The 15,791-nt window shown below is 30.0% G+C and overlaps 1 protein-coding gene across 1 annotated transcript; it reads right to left on the bottom strand.

Annotated features, from left to right (window-relative positions):
- Nucleotides 1-11,884: 11,884 nt before the first annotated feature.
- Nucleotides 11,885-14,803, bottom strand: LOC145108333 (putative 1-acylglycerol-3-phosphate O-acyltransferase). Its single transcript, XM_079045349.1, has 9 exons — nucleotides 14,529-14,803; nucleotides 13,783-14,019; nucleotides 13,616-13,662; nucleotides 13,339-13,457; nucleotides 13,079-13,239; nucleotides 12,816-12,925; nucleotides 12,596-12,695; nucleotides 12,329-12,452; nucleotides 11,885-12,226 (listed from the first exon to the last, which is right to left on the bottom strand). Exons 1-9 carry the CDS (start codon nucleotides 14,660-14,662, stop codon nucleotides 12,101-12,103), a joined length of 1,158 nt encoding a protein of 385 aa, XP_078901475.1. The 5' UTR covers nucleotides 14,663-14,803; the 3' UTR covers nucleotides 11,885-12,100.
- Between the last annotated feature and the right edge of the window lie 988 nt (nucleotides 14,804-15,791).

Raw genomic sequence — 15,791 nt, 5'->3', positions numbered from 1 at the left:
TCGTCAAAATTGAACTATAATGGTTAAACTACAAAATAACCAAAATATAGTGACTTTGACGTATTTGCCATATTTTTTTTATTTTAGAACGACCACCCTACACATCCTTTAAATCTTACTACTAAACTTAAGGAAAAGATATATTTTTAAACATTTTGATATAGACCAAATGTTTTTTAAATCTATAACATTACATGTAGTTATATATATATATATATATATATATATATATATATATATATATATATATATATATATATATATATATATTTTCACATATTTGTTTTTTCACGATTAGATGTCCTTTTAAGTGACCTAATCCCTACCACTATATAAAATTTCCCAACCTCACAGTGTTTTATTCCCTTAGTTTAGAGAGATTATTGTTGATAAATATTGATAATTCTCATTTGGCTTATATATAACTGGTGGCTATTGTACCCTTCTACTACGATAATGGATTGTGTTGTTGACTCTTATTTGGTTTTTTTGTCGTTCCATAGTGGAGTGTCCACAATAATTCGAAAGCAATATTATTTTTGTATTAAAACCACCTCAACAATTCAAGATTATTTTTGTATTTGGAAATCCATATGCAAGTGTTACTCACGCGCCGTGAATTGAAGAGAGCCGAAAGAGCAAGACAAACAAGTTGGCAGTCATGCCAATTGTCAAGCCCTCATAATATTAATGCTGGAAATCACAGCTCTTAATTGCTCAAAACATAAAGGGTCCTCCTATTCGCAAGAAACGAGTCGTGTAATTGTTTTGGTATTTGTGTCTGTAGTTTGAAAACTGACAATATGTCACAACCGCTTTATATATGAAAATGTTATTATATAATTTCTCATTAATCTCTTTATTAATACACAATGTTCATATTTCATCCTATACTTTTTCGACTTTTAAAAATTCACTATATTAATCTATTCTATTAGAAATATGCTCATATGTGTATGATAATATTTAAAAATATATACATAATTTTTAACCTATAGTATTAGTCTAATTCATTTGTAAACTCAATTAACATTTATAAATTAGTTTTTAAAAACTCAATTAGTATTTAAAATTAATTAGTGTTTTAAAAAATTAGCATTTAGAGTTGGTGTTTAAAAACTCAAGTAATGTTTAAAATTAACATTTACAAACTCAATTAACGTATTAGAACTCAGTTGGCGTTTAAAAACTCAATTAGTGTTAATTAGAAAATAACACTTACATAAGTTTAAAATTATACAAATATTGAAGGATCATAAACCGTTATTAAATTAGTGTTTTTTTCTAACATGGGAAATCCATCGGCATTTCGTTTTTTTTAATATGTATATAAATAAAAAAGAAAGCTATAAATAAAATGGGAAAATACAAATCTAGCAATTTTTGTTAATTATTTATCAAAAAATAGCCAAAAAAAATAATACTTAGCCAAAAATAGCCCTTAAAAACGTAGTCAACTTTTGGTTGACTACGGTCAACGTTGTTGACTATTATTTTATGCCTTAAAGTAGTGTTTCGCGCTAATAGGCTACTGTTTCACGGACCCGTTTACTTTTTCGTGGCCCATTAGCCCAAAGTATATAATAATTTTTTTTTTCAGATTATGTCATTTTTCCTATTGTTTTCTTTGGTTTGGCTACTTTTTTGTCTCAATGGAGCACCCGAAGAACAACCAGGTTTGTCTACTTTTCATCAAAATTTTACCGTGTTTGTGATTAGGAGTAGGTTTTGTATATGTGGTTAAACTCTTTTTGAAAAAAATCGAAAAAAAATATATAAAACTGTAGGTTTCATACTAAACCTACGGTGTACAAGTGTCGATGATTAGACTTCAAGTTTGTTGCACAACAAGTGTGTTGGTCAACAACTTTTGTGACTTGGAAAGCAGTAGTCGATTTGATTCCCCTTGCCCTAACCATCCAAGAACAATTTTCTACCAAACAAACCACCTCGAACCTCTCTTTGCTCGATCTGGTAGTCTTATACTGCTTACCTTGTTCCATGCATTGTCTTCCAATTGCAAGCTTGAGCAACTCTTTGTCATAAAAAATGTCTAGAACCTTAATCTCTTCATTTATATCCAGCCTCTGACATGGAATGTTCACATCATCGTTTACAGGACACGAAGGCAATGGGGGCATACCATGAAACATGTTATCTGAATAAATAAGTTTAGGTTCATCATCAAATTCTTCTCCGTTAGAATCACTCTCTAGGACGGATATATCCAACTTATCATAATCCGCAAACTCGCTATATCCTTTTAGTTCACCATAATTGGAACATATTAAGTAAAAGGTTTAAAATAAAATTTTGAAAAACAAAAGGTAAATTTTAAAAGATAAATAAAAGCATGAGGACAACATTTGAAAATTAAAATAACATTATATTCGGGATATATATATATATATATATATATATATATATATATATATATATATATATATATATATATATATATATATTGGGTGCTCCTATATACACGAATAAAATCGTGTAATTGATATGTGTATTAATATGTGTGCCAATCATTCTATCTCAATTATTGTATTAATATGTGTGTCAATCATTCTATCTCAATTATTGTATTAATATGTGTGCCAATCATTCTATCGATAAAATGTAATATTACAATTTTATACCCTCAGTTTACGTTGTAGTTTTAAAAAAGACCCTAGATTTTATCAATTTAAATCTTAAACCCTTAAAACTTTATTAATTTTGAAAACTAACAAATAGAAACATATTATTTATTCATAAAAGTTGTATAATTAAAATGATCTCATTAATACATTTACAAGAAGAGTAATAATGAATATTATTAAATATTAATAGAAAAAAATTAATTTGTTAAATAAGAAATATAAACTATGAAACATTAACAAAAATAGAAGGGATAAAAATGAAAATTTGGTTACAATTTCTTTCTATATATAGATTTTCTTATATGTTAAACTGAAAGTGACTTGCAATGTTATTTTGAAAGTAACTTTCCTTAAAAGCAAACATACGATACTTGTTATAAATATAGATTTTATTAAATGACAAGTTGGGAAGAATGGATGGGTGACACACATTATGAGGTATTTGTACTTAACCTTTCTTATTATTATTATTATTATTATTATTATTATTATTATTATTATTATCATTATTATTATTATTATTAAATGTATGTTTTTCTCTTTGTTATGTTTAGAGAGATGATATTCATCCAATGGAGACAAATGAAGTAGATGAAAATAATAGCTTCAATGAAAGTAACTATTTTTTCGACGACACATCGCCATTCGAAACGGATATTCATCCAATGGACACAAATGAAGCAGATGAAAATGAAAGTTTGAATGAAAGTCGTTATTTCTTCGATGACACATCACCATTCAAAACGGATAAGGTATAAATTCATTAGTATGTTGTTACAGTAATGTTAGCATCGAGTGGATTTGTTAGCTACTGATAATAATATAATTGCCAGGTGTTCAATTCTCATCAAGAATTGATGGATTGGGTGCAAAATATGGCAAATACTTTAGGTTATGTCATCGTCATAAAAAATTCGAAACTTAACTTTAATGTTGTATTTCAATGTGACCGTGGAGGTACATACAAAAGCACAAAAATCTCTAAAAAAAACAGGGACAAAAAAAATTAATTGTCCATTTAGCCTACAGGGTAAATATTCGTCAGTAGAAAATTCTTGGAAGATAAAAATGATATGTGAATTTCATAACCATGAGCCGTCATTATATTTGGAAGGTCATCCTTATCCACGACGGCTAACTGAATATGAATGTCGAGTAGTGGAAGATTTGTTGAAAAAAAATGTCAAACCAAAAGATATATTATCTGCACTAAAAAACCTAAATCCAAAAAATGTATCTACTCTCAAAACTATCTACAATGCAGACGAAAAACTTCGACGTAGGGAGAGAGAAGGTAAAACTCAAATGCAAGGTGTTATGGAATTTCTAGATCAAAATGGATATGTTTATTATAGTCGTGCAAATGTTTTGACAAATAAGTTAGAAGATTTATTCTTTGCTCATCCAAGATCATTAGAAATATGGCGTGCATTTCCACATGTCTTGTTAATGGATGCAACATATAAGACAAACAAGTACGGGATGCCTCTATTGGAGATTGTTGGTGTAACTCCAACAAATATTACATTTTCCATTGCATTTGTGTACATGCATGAAGAAAAACAGTCCAACTATGTTTGGGCTTTAGACTGTCTAAAATCGGTAATGGAAGGATGTATGTTGCCGCGTGTTATTGTGACCGATAGAGAAATGGCTCTCAAGAACGCATAAGCTATTATATTTCCAGATGCTAAAGGATTACTTTGCAGATGGCATATAAATAACAATATCATGAAGAAATGCAAATCATGTTGGGATGTTCTTTAAACGTCATGGACGAGGTTGGTTAACTCTGAAACAAAGGAAGCATACAACAAGAATTTGGCACAAGTTGAAAAAATTACGAACAATTATCCAGGTATTTTTAAATATACATTATAATATGTTATAATTCATTACATCAACTGAAATTTGTTTATGTATTTCAGATGCATTTTCTTATCTAAACAAAACATGGTTGACACCACACAAAGAAAAGTTTGTGTCTGCATGAACCGATAAGTTTCTTAACTTTGGCAACCACACAACTAATAGAGCTGAAAGTCAACATGCCAAGTTAAAAAGATATGTCGAAACATCGCGATCAGATATCGCCAAATCATTGAAGCGTATTGCTGATGTTGTTGAGTCACAATACACAGGTATAAAAGCGAGTCTTGCGCATAACAAAATTTTTATTGTACATCGGTACTACGAAATACCACATCTAAAACCATTGTGTCGTTTCGTTTCAATTTATGCACTTGATATCATTTTCAAAGAATATGAGCGGTCCAAAGAATTTGGATTTGTTTATGAAAATTGTGGATGTCAAGTACGTACAAGTTATGGGCTGCCATGTGCGCATGAACAAGCTATATTTGTTAAAAAAGGTCATTATGTACCGCTTCATTCAGTCGATAAGTTTTGGAAGAAACTTGATTTATTAGAATGCAAATCGTTAGAAGATGACAATTTGGGTTGTGCAGTTGAGGTAAATATGTTTAATGCTCATTACGAAAAACAATCAAGACCTGTTAAGTTAAGTTTAGCAAGGAAGTTACTAAACTTAATCACGCCGTCAACAACTTCAGTTTCTGAACCTTCTACTCACAAAAATACTCGTGGGCGCCCCTCCTTAAAGAAGAAACTTTTCAAGAAAACCCATATCGATTTAAACCAGGACCCACCAACTCAAGATCCACCACCTCAAGATCAACCAACTCAAGCGCCACCAACTCAATATCCATCTCGACGCAGCATTTCTACTTATACGCCTGATTATATGCGGTCTAATTTGTTTGATCTAAACCAGGAACCGGATAGGCACAGTACGTACTCGTTCCGAGAACCTCCAATGTTCAACTCAACTTTTAATCAGGAACAATCGATGCATAACTCGTACTTCAACAAAGAACAAGTAATGTATAATTCAGATCCACTTATGAATGAAATTACGTATGAATTTCATCCATATGTCACAAACATACAAAACGTGAGGGGAGATGGAAATTGTGGATTTCGTGCAATAGGTGCGTGTCTCAGTTATAGTGAAGATAATTGGCGTCAAATCCGCTTAGATTTACAAAATGAGTTGTTAGCACACCCAGCTGAGTACGCACAGATTTTTGATTACGATTTAAACACCATACATCACTCATTGAATTTCAATGGATCACATTTCGCACCAAAAGATCGTTGGTTGATTATGCCGGTCACTAGCTTTCTCATTGCTAACAAGTATAGTGTAATAGTTATTTTTCTAAGCAAAGATAGTCCATCAACATGTTTTCCACTATGGCTTGGTCCCCAAGGCATCTCAACTCATAGAGTTGTTGTTGTTGCTCTTGTTAGAGGTGATCATTATGTGAAAGTTGATTTACATGGAGCATATCCAATGCCTACTATTTTGCCACTTTGGCGTCACAACAGATCATTACGGTCTGCTGGATGGGAAACTGTTTATGCTGCTCGCCTGAATTCATACATTTCTCCATTTGCAACACACAGTAATTGTAACAATTCTACAGTTATAATATCTGATAATTAATAAAATCAAGTTTATGTTTTGTTGTTTATAATTATTAAGATCTCTATAAATAAAAAAAATTGTTTTTTTTAATTTAGCAAACATATACGGAGTCTAATTGAAAATTTACGTCACAAATTCCATAGTTATTTGGCTTTAGCTACGGAATTTCATGTTTTTGCTATGAAATTTTTCCGTATCTAAATCGAAAATTTTTTGTAGTGTATATAGAAAACAATACATATTTTCTAATTATATATTTTTAATAGAGATGCGTATTGGACGGTTTGGTTTGGTTATTGGCCACGGTGAACCTTATTGCTATCAATAGGAACAATCATGAGATTATCGGTTAACAATAATTACATAAAAAAAATAATTTTAACAAACCATGTAAATCTATATTAAATTTATTGTTTACATATAATTAAATATATAAGATTATTGACTCGGTTTCCTTGTAAAACAAAAGTATGAGGACAAAATTTGACTTGATTATGTTTTTATGCAATTTCTTAAAAGGTAAATTTTGAACGATAAATAAAAGTATGAGGACAAAATTTGAAAACATAATTGGAACATATTAAGTAAAAGGTTTAAAATAAAATTTTGAAAAACAAAAGGTAAATTTTGAAAGATAAATAAAAGCATGAAGACCCTCTTTGAAAATTAAAATACCATTATATTCCGGATTTATATACATGAGATTTGATTGATGGAAGACTGCTTTGCAATAATTATTCGTGCATATAGATATTTATTAGTGTCTTTAGAATTACCCAACATAAAATATAAAAATTAAACTGTCGCCCTTGATGGGTGTGCACATCAATTCTCGCTATCATAATCGCTAAGCTAGAAGGGTTATATACATGATAGCATTCACTGCCAAACGCAACTCATTATCAAAAATCGACTAAGGATTTTTGTTTCAGTTTTCTTCACTATTTTTTTAATAGAAGGCTTGTTAAAATCTTAGATAATATTTTCCAAACATTCTGTGTCAACTGCTTGGTTTTGTAGGCTCGCATTGGGTGTAACCTTTATTACAAGGGCATTTTCATTACTATTACATATCTTTTTTTTATGCCAAAATAATGTACATCCATCTCCGTCACCATTTCATTTCTTGCACCATTTTGACGTGAATGAATAGTATAACACCAAATTTGATATTATGCTATTCATTTACACATTTTGGTGTCAAACTTTCAAGTATTATTTTTAGCACCCCGAGTTTTACATTTATTTATTTATAGTTTATAACAAATGTCTAAATATATTGTAAATGTGAAAACTTATTAATTATAATATTACGTTATATATTAAATTGATACTAAGTAGTAATTTAACAATAATTTGCTTGACTATAATTTGTAATAAGTTATTTTATAATGTCATTACAACCAAAAGAGATTATAAAATTTTGACAATTGTTATAAGTTATAAACAAAAAATATACTATGGTATATACTTTTTCGTATATGAAATGGTAGTAAAAAATAAAACAGGGTTTGAATTGAAATATTATTTGCAATATTTTTGGTGTTAAAAGATAAAATTCGGTTGAGAACTCATATTTTTCCGAAAACCCGAGAACTAAAAGTGGAGCGTTAGATCAAAAGTAATTCATTAAGGACATGATCGTCATCTTACCAATCTCATTTAATGTTTATTTTTTTGTGTTATTTTGATATATTAATATAAAAGTCTAAAAATTTACATCATAAATCAAATTTTCAGATTTATTTTAAATATAGTATTTTTCGTTTTTTTTTAATGCAAATTTTTTAATTTTTATTGAAAACATGATTTTTTGAAAAAAAAAACTGAAAAAAAAGATATTTTTTAAAAAAACTGCAACTTTTTCAATAAACTGCAATTTTTTTAAAAAAAAAAACAGCATTTTTTTTTTCAAAAAAACTGCAATTTTTTAAAAAAAACTGCATTTTTTCAAAGAAAACTGCTTTTTTTTTCAAAAAAAAAACTACAATTTTTTTAAAAAAACTGCATTTTTAATTAAAACAACTGCAATTTTTTCAAAAAAAACTGCAATTTTTTCAAAAAAAAAACTGCAAGTATTTTAAAGAAAGTTACATTTTTTTTCAAAAAAACTGTATTTAAAAAAAAGCTGCAATTTTTCAAAAAAAAATTGCATTTTTTTTAAAAAAAAAAAGTTAACTTTTAGGTGCATATATGCATATTTTTTCAAATGCATATATGTATATTTCTTATACTATAATATTCGTAAGTAAATCACAAAAAATCTCATTTTTATTAATTAATCTATAAACATAATAGTACAAGTATTTTATTTGATACAAAATAAAATATAAAAAATAAAAAATGCTACAAATTTCAAAGCGTTTTCATGTCTTCGTGTCAATATTTACTTATTTTCTTCAATTTATCATTTTTCACCTCTTCAATATTCACCACAATTTCTTCCAAATCTACAAAAAAAATTAAAAAAATAATGATTGATGCAAAAACACTCACAAAAATACATATGTGATTTACATGTAATTCATATGTAAATTACATGTGATTTACATGTGAATCACATGTAATTCATATGTGAATTACATGTAATTCATATGTGAATAATATGTAATTCATATGTGATTTACATGTGAATCACATGTAATTCAGATGTGAATCATATGTAATTCATATGTGATTTACATGTGAATCACATGTAATTTATATATGAATTACATGTGATTTACATGTGAATCACATGTAATTCATATGTGAATCACATATGATTTATATGTGAATCACATGCAATTCATATGTAAATTACATGTGTATCACATGTGATTTACATGTGAATCACATGTAATTCATATGTAATTTACATGTGAATCACATGTAATTACTAAAATATTTTATCAGTTCACACAAATCACATATTATTTGTAATTGATTATTGCCTATGGGTGTTAGCATTACTTTTCAATATTTTAGTTTCACCAGAAACTAGACTTGACAAATCTTGAAAAGATTATTAACATTAAAGTCAAATAAGCGAGCTTTACTTAATATAAGTAATGGTTCCTTTTTTAATCAACCATAAAAATGTAGGTTGGCACCTTTCGATATGAATGGAGGAGACTTCTTTCCAACTTCTTGTCAATCTTTTTCACACTTAACCCATTACACATATATTTTTTATATTATTAACAAGTGCTTGATGTTGGATAAAATAATTTTGAACAATTATCACATTGAGCCCACTATTCTTGTTCTTGCTCCCTGAAACATATAAGAATATAATATTGCCAGGTTAAGTAATTTTTTTTTATAATTACATGAGAAAAAAATGTTTAATTGATTGCTACCTAGAAGAGCGGGCAGTGAATATACTCTCCCTCCCATGTATATTGCAGCTCAAGAGCATCTTGACTCTCAATTAAAAGTCTTTTACTTTTTGAATTAATATTTCAGCTTCTTTTTTTGTCTGGTTGAAATGAGTCAGGCCTTGACTTGCTTCCTTGCTTATCATTTGCATACCAGTTGGCATCTCTAATAGCCAAGTTCATATTTCTTGACAAATGGATTAAATGGGAATCTGTGTTTCTTTTTTGTGACTCAAGAAGACACACACACAAAATAAAATATATAATACTATAGCAATTCGATCCCCATAGCTAAGTGAAATGGATTCTGTATTCAGAAAAAGAAACTTCCTGTCAAAATGGAAATGGACTAGTCAACCACCAAATTCTGTTTTCAATCATATCGTCAAACCTAGGTTAGCAATATGATAATGAGTACGATCCTTGATCAGACATTTGAACCAAGGTTGTAGAACTCGCTACTCGGTACCTGCTCGGCCGAATGGGGAGTAGCGAGTACTCGGGGAGTACTCGGATTCGGTAATTCATGTAGAAATATTTTTTGGAAAATTATATATGTCAAAATCATAAGTTAAAATCATAATTTGATTGAAATATATAACCAAAATTAGATACATGTGAATACATAAAAACTGAATACACATAATTGTCTCACTACGTGGATAATTACTGAAAATTTAAGATATATATGTAGTAATAATCACATGTTTGTGTTAAATAATAAATCATTAAGTGCATTATACATATTAATCTTGAAATTCTTGATTTTTTTCTCTTTTATGACAATTTTGACCCTTACGAGTTTGACCGATTTTTGGCCGATTTTGACTAAATCCGAGTTTTTTGGCCGAGTTGACATTACTCGCCTCGGTGGAGGGCCGATTCCGAGTAATCGGCCGAGTAGGCCGAGTTTTGCAACACTGATTTGAACTATCAGTATACAGAAATTTCATAAAAAAAATCCTATGTATCCAAATTCTAAATGTTTAATATGTTAATTATCATTCCACTTCATGAACTATGTGAGAAACTATTTTCACAGCAACAAGCCAATAACAGTTGATGCTGAACAACTCTAATTTGATACTATTTCAACATAACTGGTGAGGAAGTTGAGAATTATGTTACATCATGATTCAAAACATCCAGAACATGCCTAAATACATTATATCAATGCCAAATACATAATTCAGAAAGAAATTGTGGATCGGGTTAGGGTTTTGGCTCACCTTCATCGAGAAGACTAGCCGATGTACACTTCTTTGACAATCTATCCGGATCGGTTCAATTGAGATCAAGTGAAGTGAACCTCAGATGTAGGAGGGATATAGAGATCCAGAGAACACTTTAGTCGATTGAGATAAAGGAAGGAGATGAAGTGGTCATCAAACCGAATCGATGTAGGAGAGATACATAGATCTACGTGATGAATGCACGACGACTGAAGGAAGAAGATAGACATCCAATAAAGGAGCACGGAGTGATCGAATTAGGTAATCCTCCACATCAAATCAGATGTAATTGAATTAGGTAATACTCTAGGATCGTGACACATTCTCACAAAAATCACACAGGTGCAAAACTCATCGATTTCAACAGCTTCTTCATCATCTCTCGATTGCATAACAACACTTTCCGATCTATCATCGATTCCAACAGCTTCTTCATCACCTCTCAATTGCAGAACAATACTTTCGATCAATCTGTCGATCCAAATCATATTTTCGATCTGTTGATTCTTCGATTCATCGTTGACGAGCTGGAGATTAGAGAGTGTGGACGGTCGGAGGTGGGATGAAAGGAAGAGAGAGACGGGATGAAGAAAGAGAGGGTAGGGTGACGTGATTCACTCTGATAAGGGGGTATGGATTATGTTATCTCTAAAATGCCCCTGTTTGATTTCAAAAAGGTGCCCCCGTGTATTTTTTCAACTAGGTATTTACAAATATGCCACAAAGCATCCTAACTTTCAATTAATTTGATCTAACGGTCGTCGTTTAGTTCTCGGGTTCTCTGGAAATTTTGAGTTCTCAAATGATCCTTCCTATATATATATATATATATATATATATATATATATATATATATATATATATATATAAGCAGAACCAATCAAAATTAACATCACCCAACATAAGAACATGATAGTCAAAATAATCAATTTCAAAAAAAAAAGGATAACCTTTTAAAATATAACAACTCATAAATATAGGATTAAATAAACATTTTGGTTAAGAAATTTCTAATACTTTTTGATATATGAAAATTTTGAAATATCTTTGGTGGTTGTGAATTGTTATATTCATGAAATTCAAAATGATTCAACCAGTCTATATTCATGTGAGTTGAGTCAGAATATATTACATGACTTGTAGAGCAAAAAAGCATAAGACAAATGCATTCAATTTTACCCGATCAGGTAAAAGGGTTTATATACACAGTCAAAATATTCCAAGGCTACAAAATAATCTCCATCTACGTTTCAATTTTATATAAGAAAACAAATCATTAACTAAACTTATAATAATAATAATAATAATAATAATAATTATAATAATAAATAATACTTTAAAACTAAAATTTTACTAGATGGAGATAACACCTTCGGCTAAAGGATAAGCATTAGGATCTGATGTGAGAAACCTTCTGCAAGCATGTAACACAGCTGAGTGGAATCCATTTGCATTGTCCAAAAACACAAAATGACCAGCCTGAAATCATATCAACAAAACCATTTACAAAGGAATGGAATTGACAGGGTAACGGAATGAGTGATTCCATTCCATGATAGAAAAGAAAATAGAGGTACATACCTTTGGGACTCGAATGATATCACAAGGGACAGACATGTTCTTGCGTGCATCTATTGCCCCTTGGTAATTCATCCAGTCTTCAAATCCATATATAAAAGTTGTTGGCACTTTCCATTCCGCAGCTCTGTAATCCAAAAATTCCTAATTTTAGAATTAAAGGGACCAAAAGTGTAATTCCGTAAAGTAAAAACTACAGGGACCAAAACTGTAATTAAGTCATTTCCAGACAATATATAAATAACTGTAAATAGAGACAAATAATCACACCTTTCTAACAGAGGACTTCGTGCATATGCCCCAAATGAAAAGATGTACTTTAAGCAAAGTTCTCCACTTCCTTTTGCAGCCAAAGTATGGTATATGTAATCTTCATAAAAACAACATCAATTATTACATAAAAAGTTAAATGGAGGAAATCAAAATTAATATTACATTTACATATAGTATATAGTTTTAACAGATTGAAGTAAAAAAGAAAATCAATTACCTGTAAATAATATGGATTCTTTATCAGTCAACACATCTCCACTTGCATAGTCACCAAATCTTGCACTTGTATACCTGCGGACCAAATCTGGGCCCCACGGGCCTAAACCTCTGCATCACAAAATTCCACACATCAAGGCTATATATATATATATATATATATATATATATATATATATATATATATATATATATATATAATATTATAATTCAATGTCCATATAACAATCAATAAGCAATTTAAGATTATAATCATTATATTACCTGAGAACTTTCATAGGAGTAAAATTAGATTCCCATAAATGACTCATAACAGCTCCTTTCCATGTTGCCCTGAATTTTGTAAGCCATTCTGATTTATGGTCAACTTCTGAGGTAAATCCAGCAGGTCCCACCAAAACCAGATGTTGTACATGCTCAGGATGCTTCATTTTGGTAAAAGTGTGAAATCATTAGAGATTAAATGTAATTTAGATTTGAGAAATGAAAGTTGTTTTTGTAATATTTATTATCAGGAAAGTTACCTTCAAGGCATATTTAGATACAACATATCCTCCAAAAGAATGCCCAAGTAAAATAAACTTATCAAGCTTTTTGGCTTTTCTCCATTCCTCAAGGGAATCAATGAACCAATCCTCAGTTTCTGCATTATCATTCAGAGATACAACCATTAGACACTAAGGTTTTAGGGTTTAGGGTTCAGTTATGATAATGATCAGAGAGTTCCTTTTTATTATGAGGGCATTTACGTCTTTTGCATAGATAAGAACATATTGAACTCAAAAGCTAAGCGCAACCAACCTTGGGTACTTTTGCAAGTGAAGTCAGGTCTGCTTGATCCTCCCCAACTGCTCAAGTAAAAGATAAAATATATTTAAAAAAAATATCATTCTAAAGGTCCAAAATGAAGTATTTGATGTGTTGTGTGTATAATGGAAAAGATGAGAAACACAACATATTGAACTCACCCAAGTTGATCCATTGCAATCACCCTGAAATGTTTTGTGAGAGCATCAAAATTTCTGAAGAAGAAGCCCTGGGCAGCTGCATATCCATGAACCATAACAAGAGTTGGTGAATCCTCCTTGCTGTCAAAGGTAATAGTGTTGATAAATCTTGGTTCATTGCTGGAAGAACGAAACCATCTGATCTTTGACCCTGGTGGACCAGTGCCAATATTGACATTTTCTTGAGTGTATGAAGTCCTGGAATTTGAAACCAATAGATTATAGAAATGCCACTTTATGATTTTGATTGTATTGATATCAAATAAAAAGTAACAGATAGCTATAGTCATCAAACTCGATTATGGAAAGTAACATGTGGAAGTTCATTCAAGTCACTTTGTCATGATTTTTTGTGTATCCACATGAATCGCTTAGTATTTGGGGAGTGTTTGGTTTGTTTGATAGACAAATGCTGATTCAAAATTTCTAGTATCAAGTTCAAGCAATCGCAAGTCGAAGAGGTGTTATTGAGCAATAAGCAAGTTCAAGTTCAAGTGTTTAGTTCAAATCAGTAAAATGTACACCAACCACATCGATCCTAGGGCTAAAACATTTGGATGATCATCAAAAACACATATAACAAAGTATAATAAACATGATTTTTTAATAGACTATGTATTTCGATAGATTGAACAAGACAATAAGCAAACAATCAGCGATACAATCATACAATGCAAATAAGGAAAGGTAAGGCGGTTGCTAATTACTTGACAATAGACAGCAGGCGCTTTTCAGCGGCAATTATGTGATCGGTAGAGCTTGGTATCCAACGAAGAACAGAAGGCCATAACGACTTCTTCGTCCTTGGTGTCGCCGCCGGTGAGTCCATTTCCCCCGCCATAGTGTTCGCTGGGAAACTCGAAATTGAGCGAGTGATTGGAGGAATTTGTGGTGGGGGTTAAGTTAAATGAGTGGGCCGCCGACGGACTGAAGTCGTCAACTATGAATGGCGGAAACCCTGACCGGATTCCTTGTCCATCAAGAAAAACGACTTATTTATTAAATTTAGAAAAAGTATATATTAACAAGGGTTATTTACCCTATATTTTGATTTTTTTTAGACTTAAAACTTTTTTTAATATCAAACTTTTATCTATTATTTATTATTTTAGACCTTAAGGTTACCAAAAGAGAAATTAAATCATTTTATAAAAAACCCTATATTTTGTACTTTTTTCCAGTTTAGACCTAAAATGTTTTTTTATTTCAAAATAAACTCAACTTTAAAATTGATTACAACCTTTAACACTAGTTGTATAAGGTACTTAACTACACCGATTTAATGAAGCTTAACTTCGTTCATACATAAAAACGTGGTTTATATCCTTTCAAATTAAAATGAAATCTTAAATTTTATTTTGGTAATTATTATGATTATCCTTAAGAATCAATAACAGGGATGTTAACATTTTTTAAGAAAGTCTCAAACTTGAATCTCATATATCTAAAGAAACTAATATGAATGTTTAGGATTAATATTTTTATGTATTTATTTGATATAATTATAACATATTATTTAATAATGGGCTAATGCTACAAAATATTATATGACTTTGGTTTAGGAGTATGATAGTGAACGCGTTTGTTAACTATTCTAAAAAAATTGATTCAAAAATTTGGCCAAAAAAATAATATAGAAAAGTGAGAGAGGGAAATATGTCCAAACTGACCAAATAAGTTAATAGACAAACTAAAAAAATTATTTTGTATACAGTTTGTTAAATTATATGGTATTTATTTTTTTTACAAATAAAAAATTTTGTTATTATGCTAAAAGATTCTTCTTAGCCATGTATTATCCATGTTACCAAAAAATATTAAATTAACATCAAACTTTTTATTAGCGGTAATAATAACATTTTCTATAAACAATATATCAAGTTTAATGATATAATATATATCCAAGATAAAGTTTAATTATATCTTTTAGACAAAAATAAAACTTTGCAATTCTTTTAGGTTATATTCGC

Source organism: Lactuca virosa, chromosome 4, assembly GCF_052849685.1.
Source record: "Lactuca virosa cultivar CGN04683 chromosome 4, Lactuca_virosa_CGN04683_v6, whole genome shotgun sequence".
NCBI lineage: Eukaryota > Viridiplantae > Streptophyta > Magnoliopsida > Asterales > Asteraceae > Lactuca > Lactuca virosa.
This window is presented reverse-complemented; position numbering and strand designations above follow the sequence as displayed.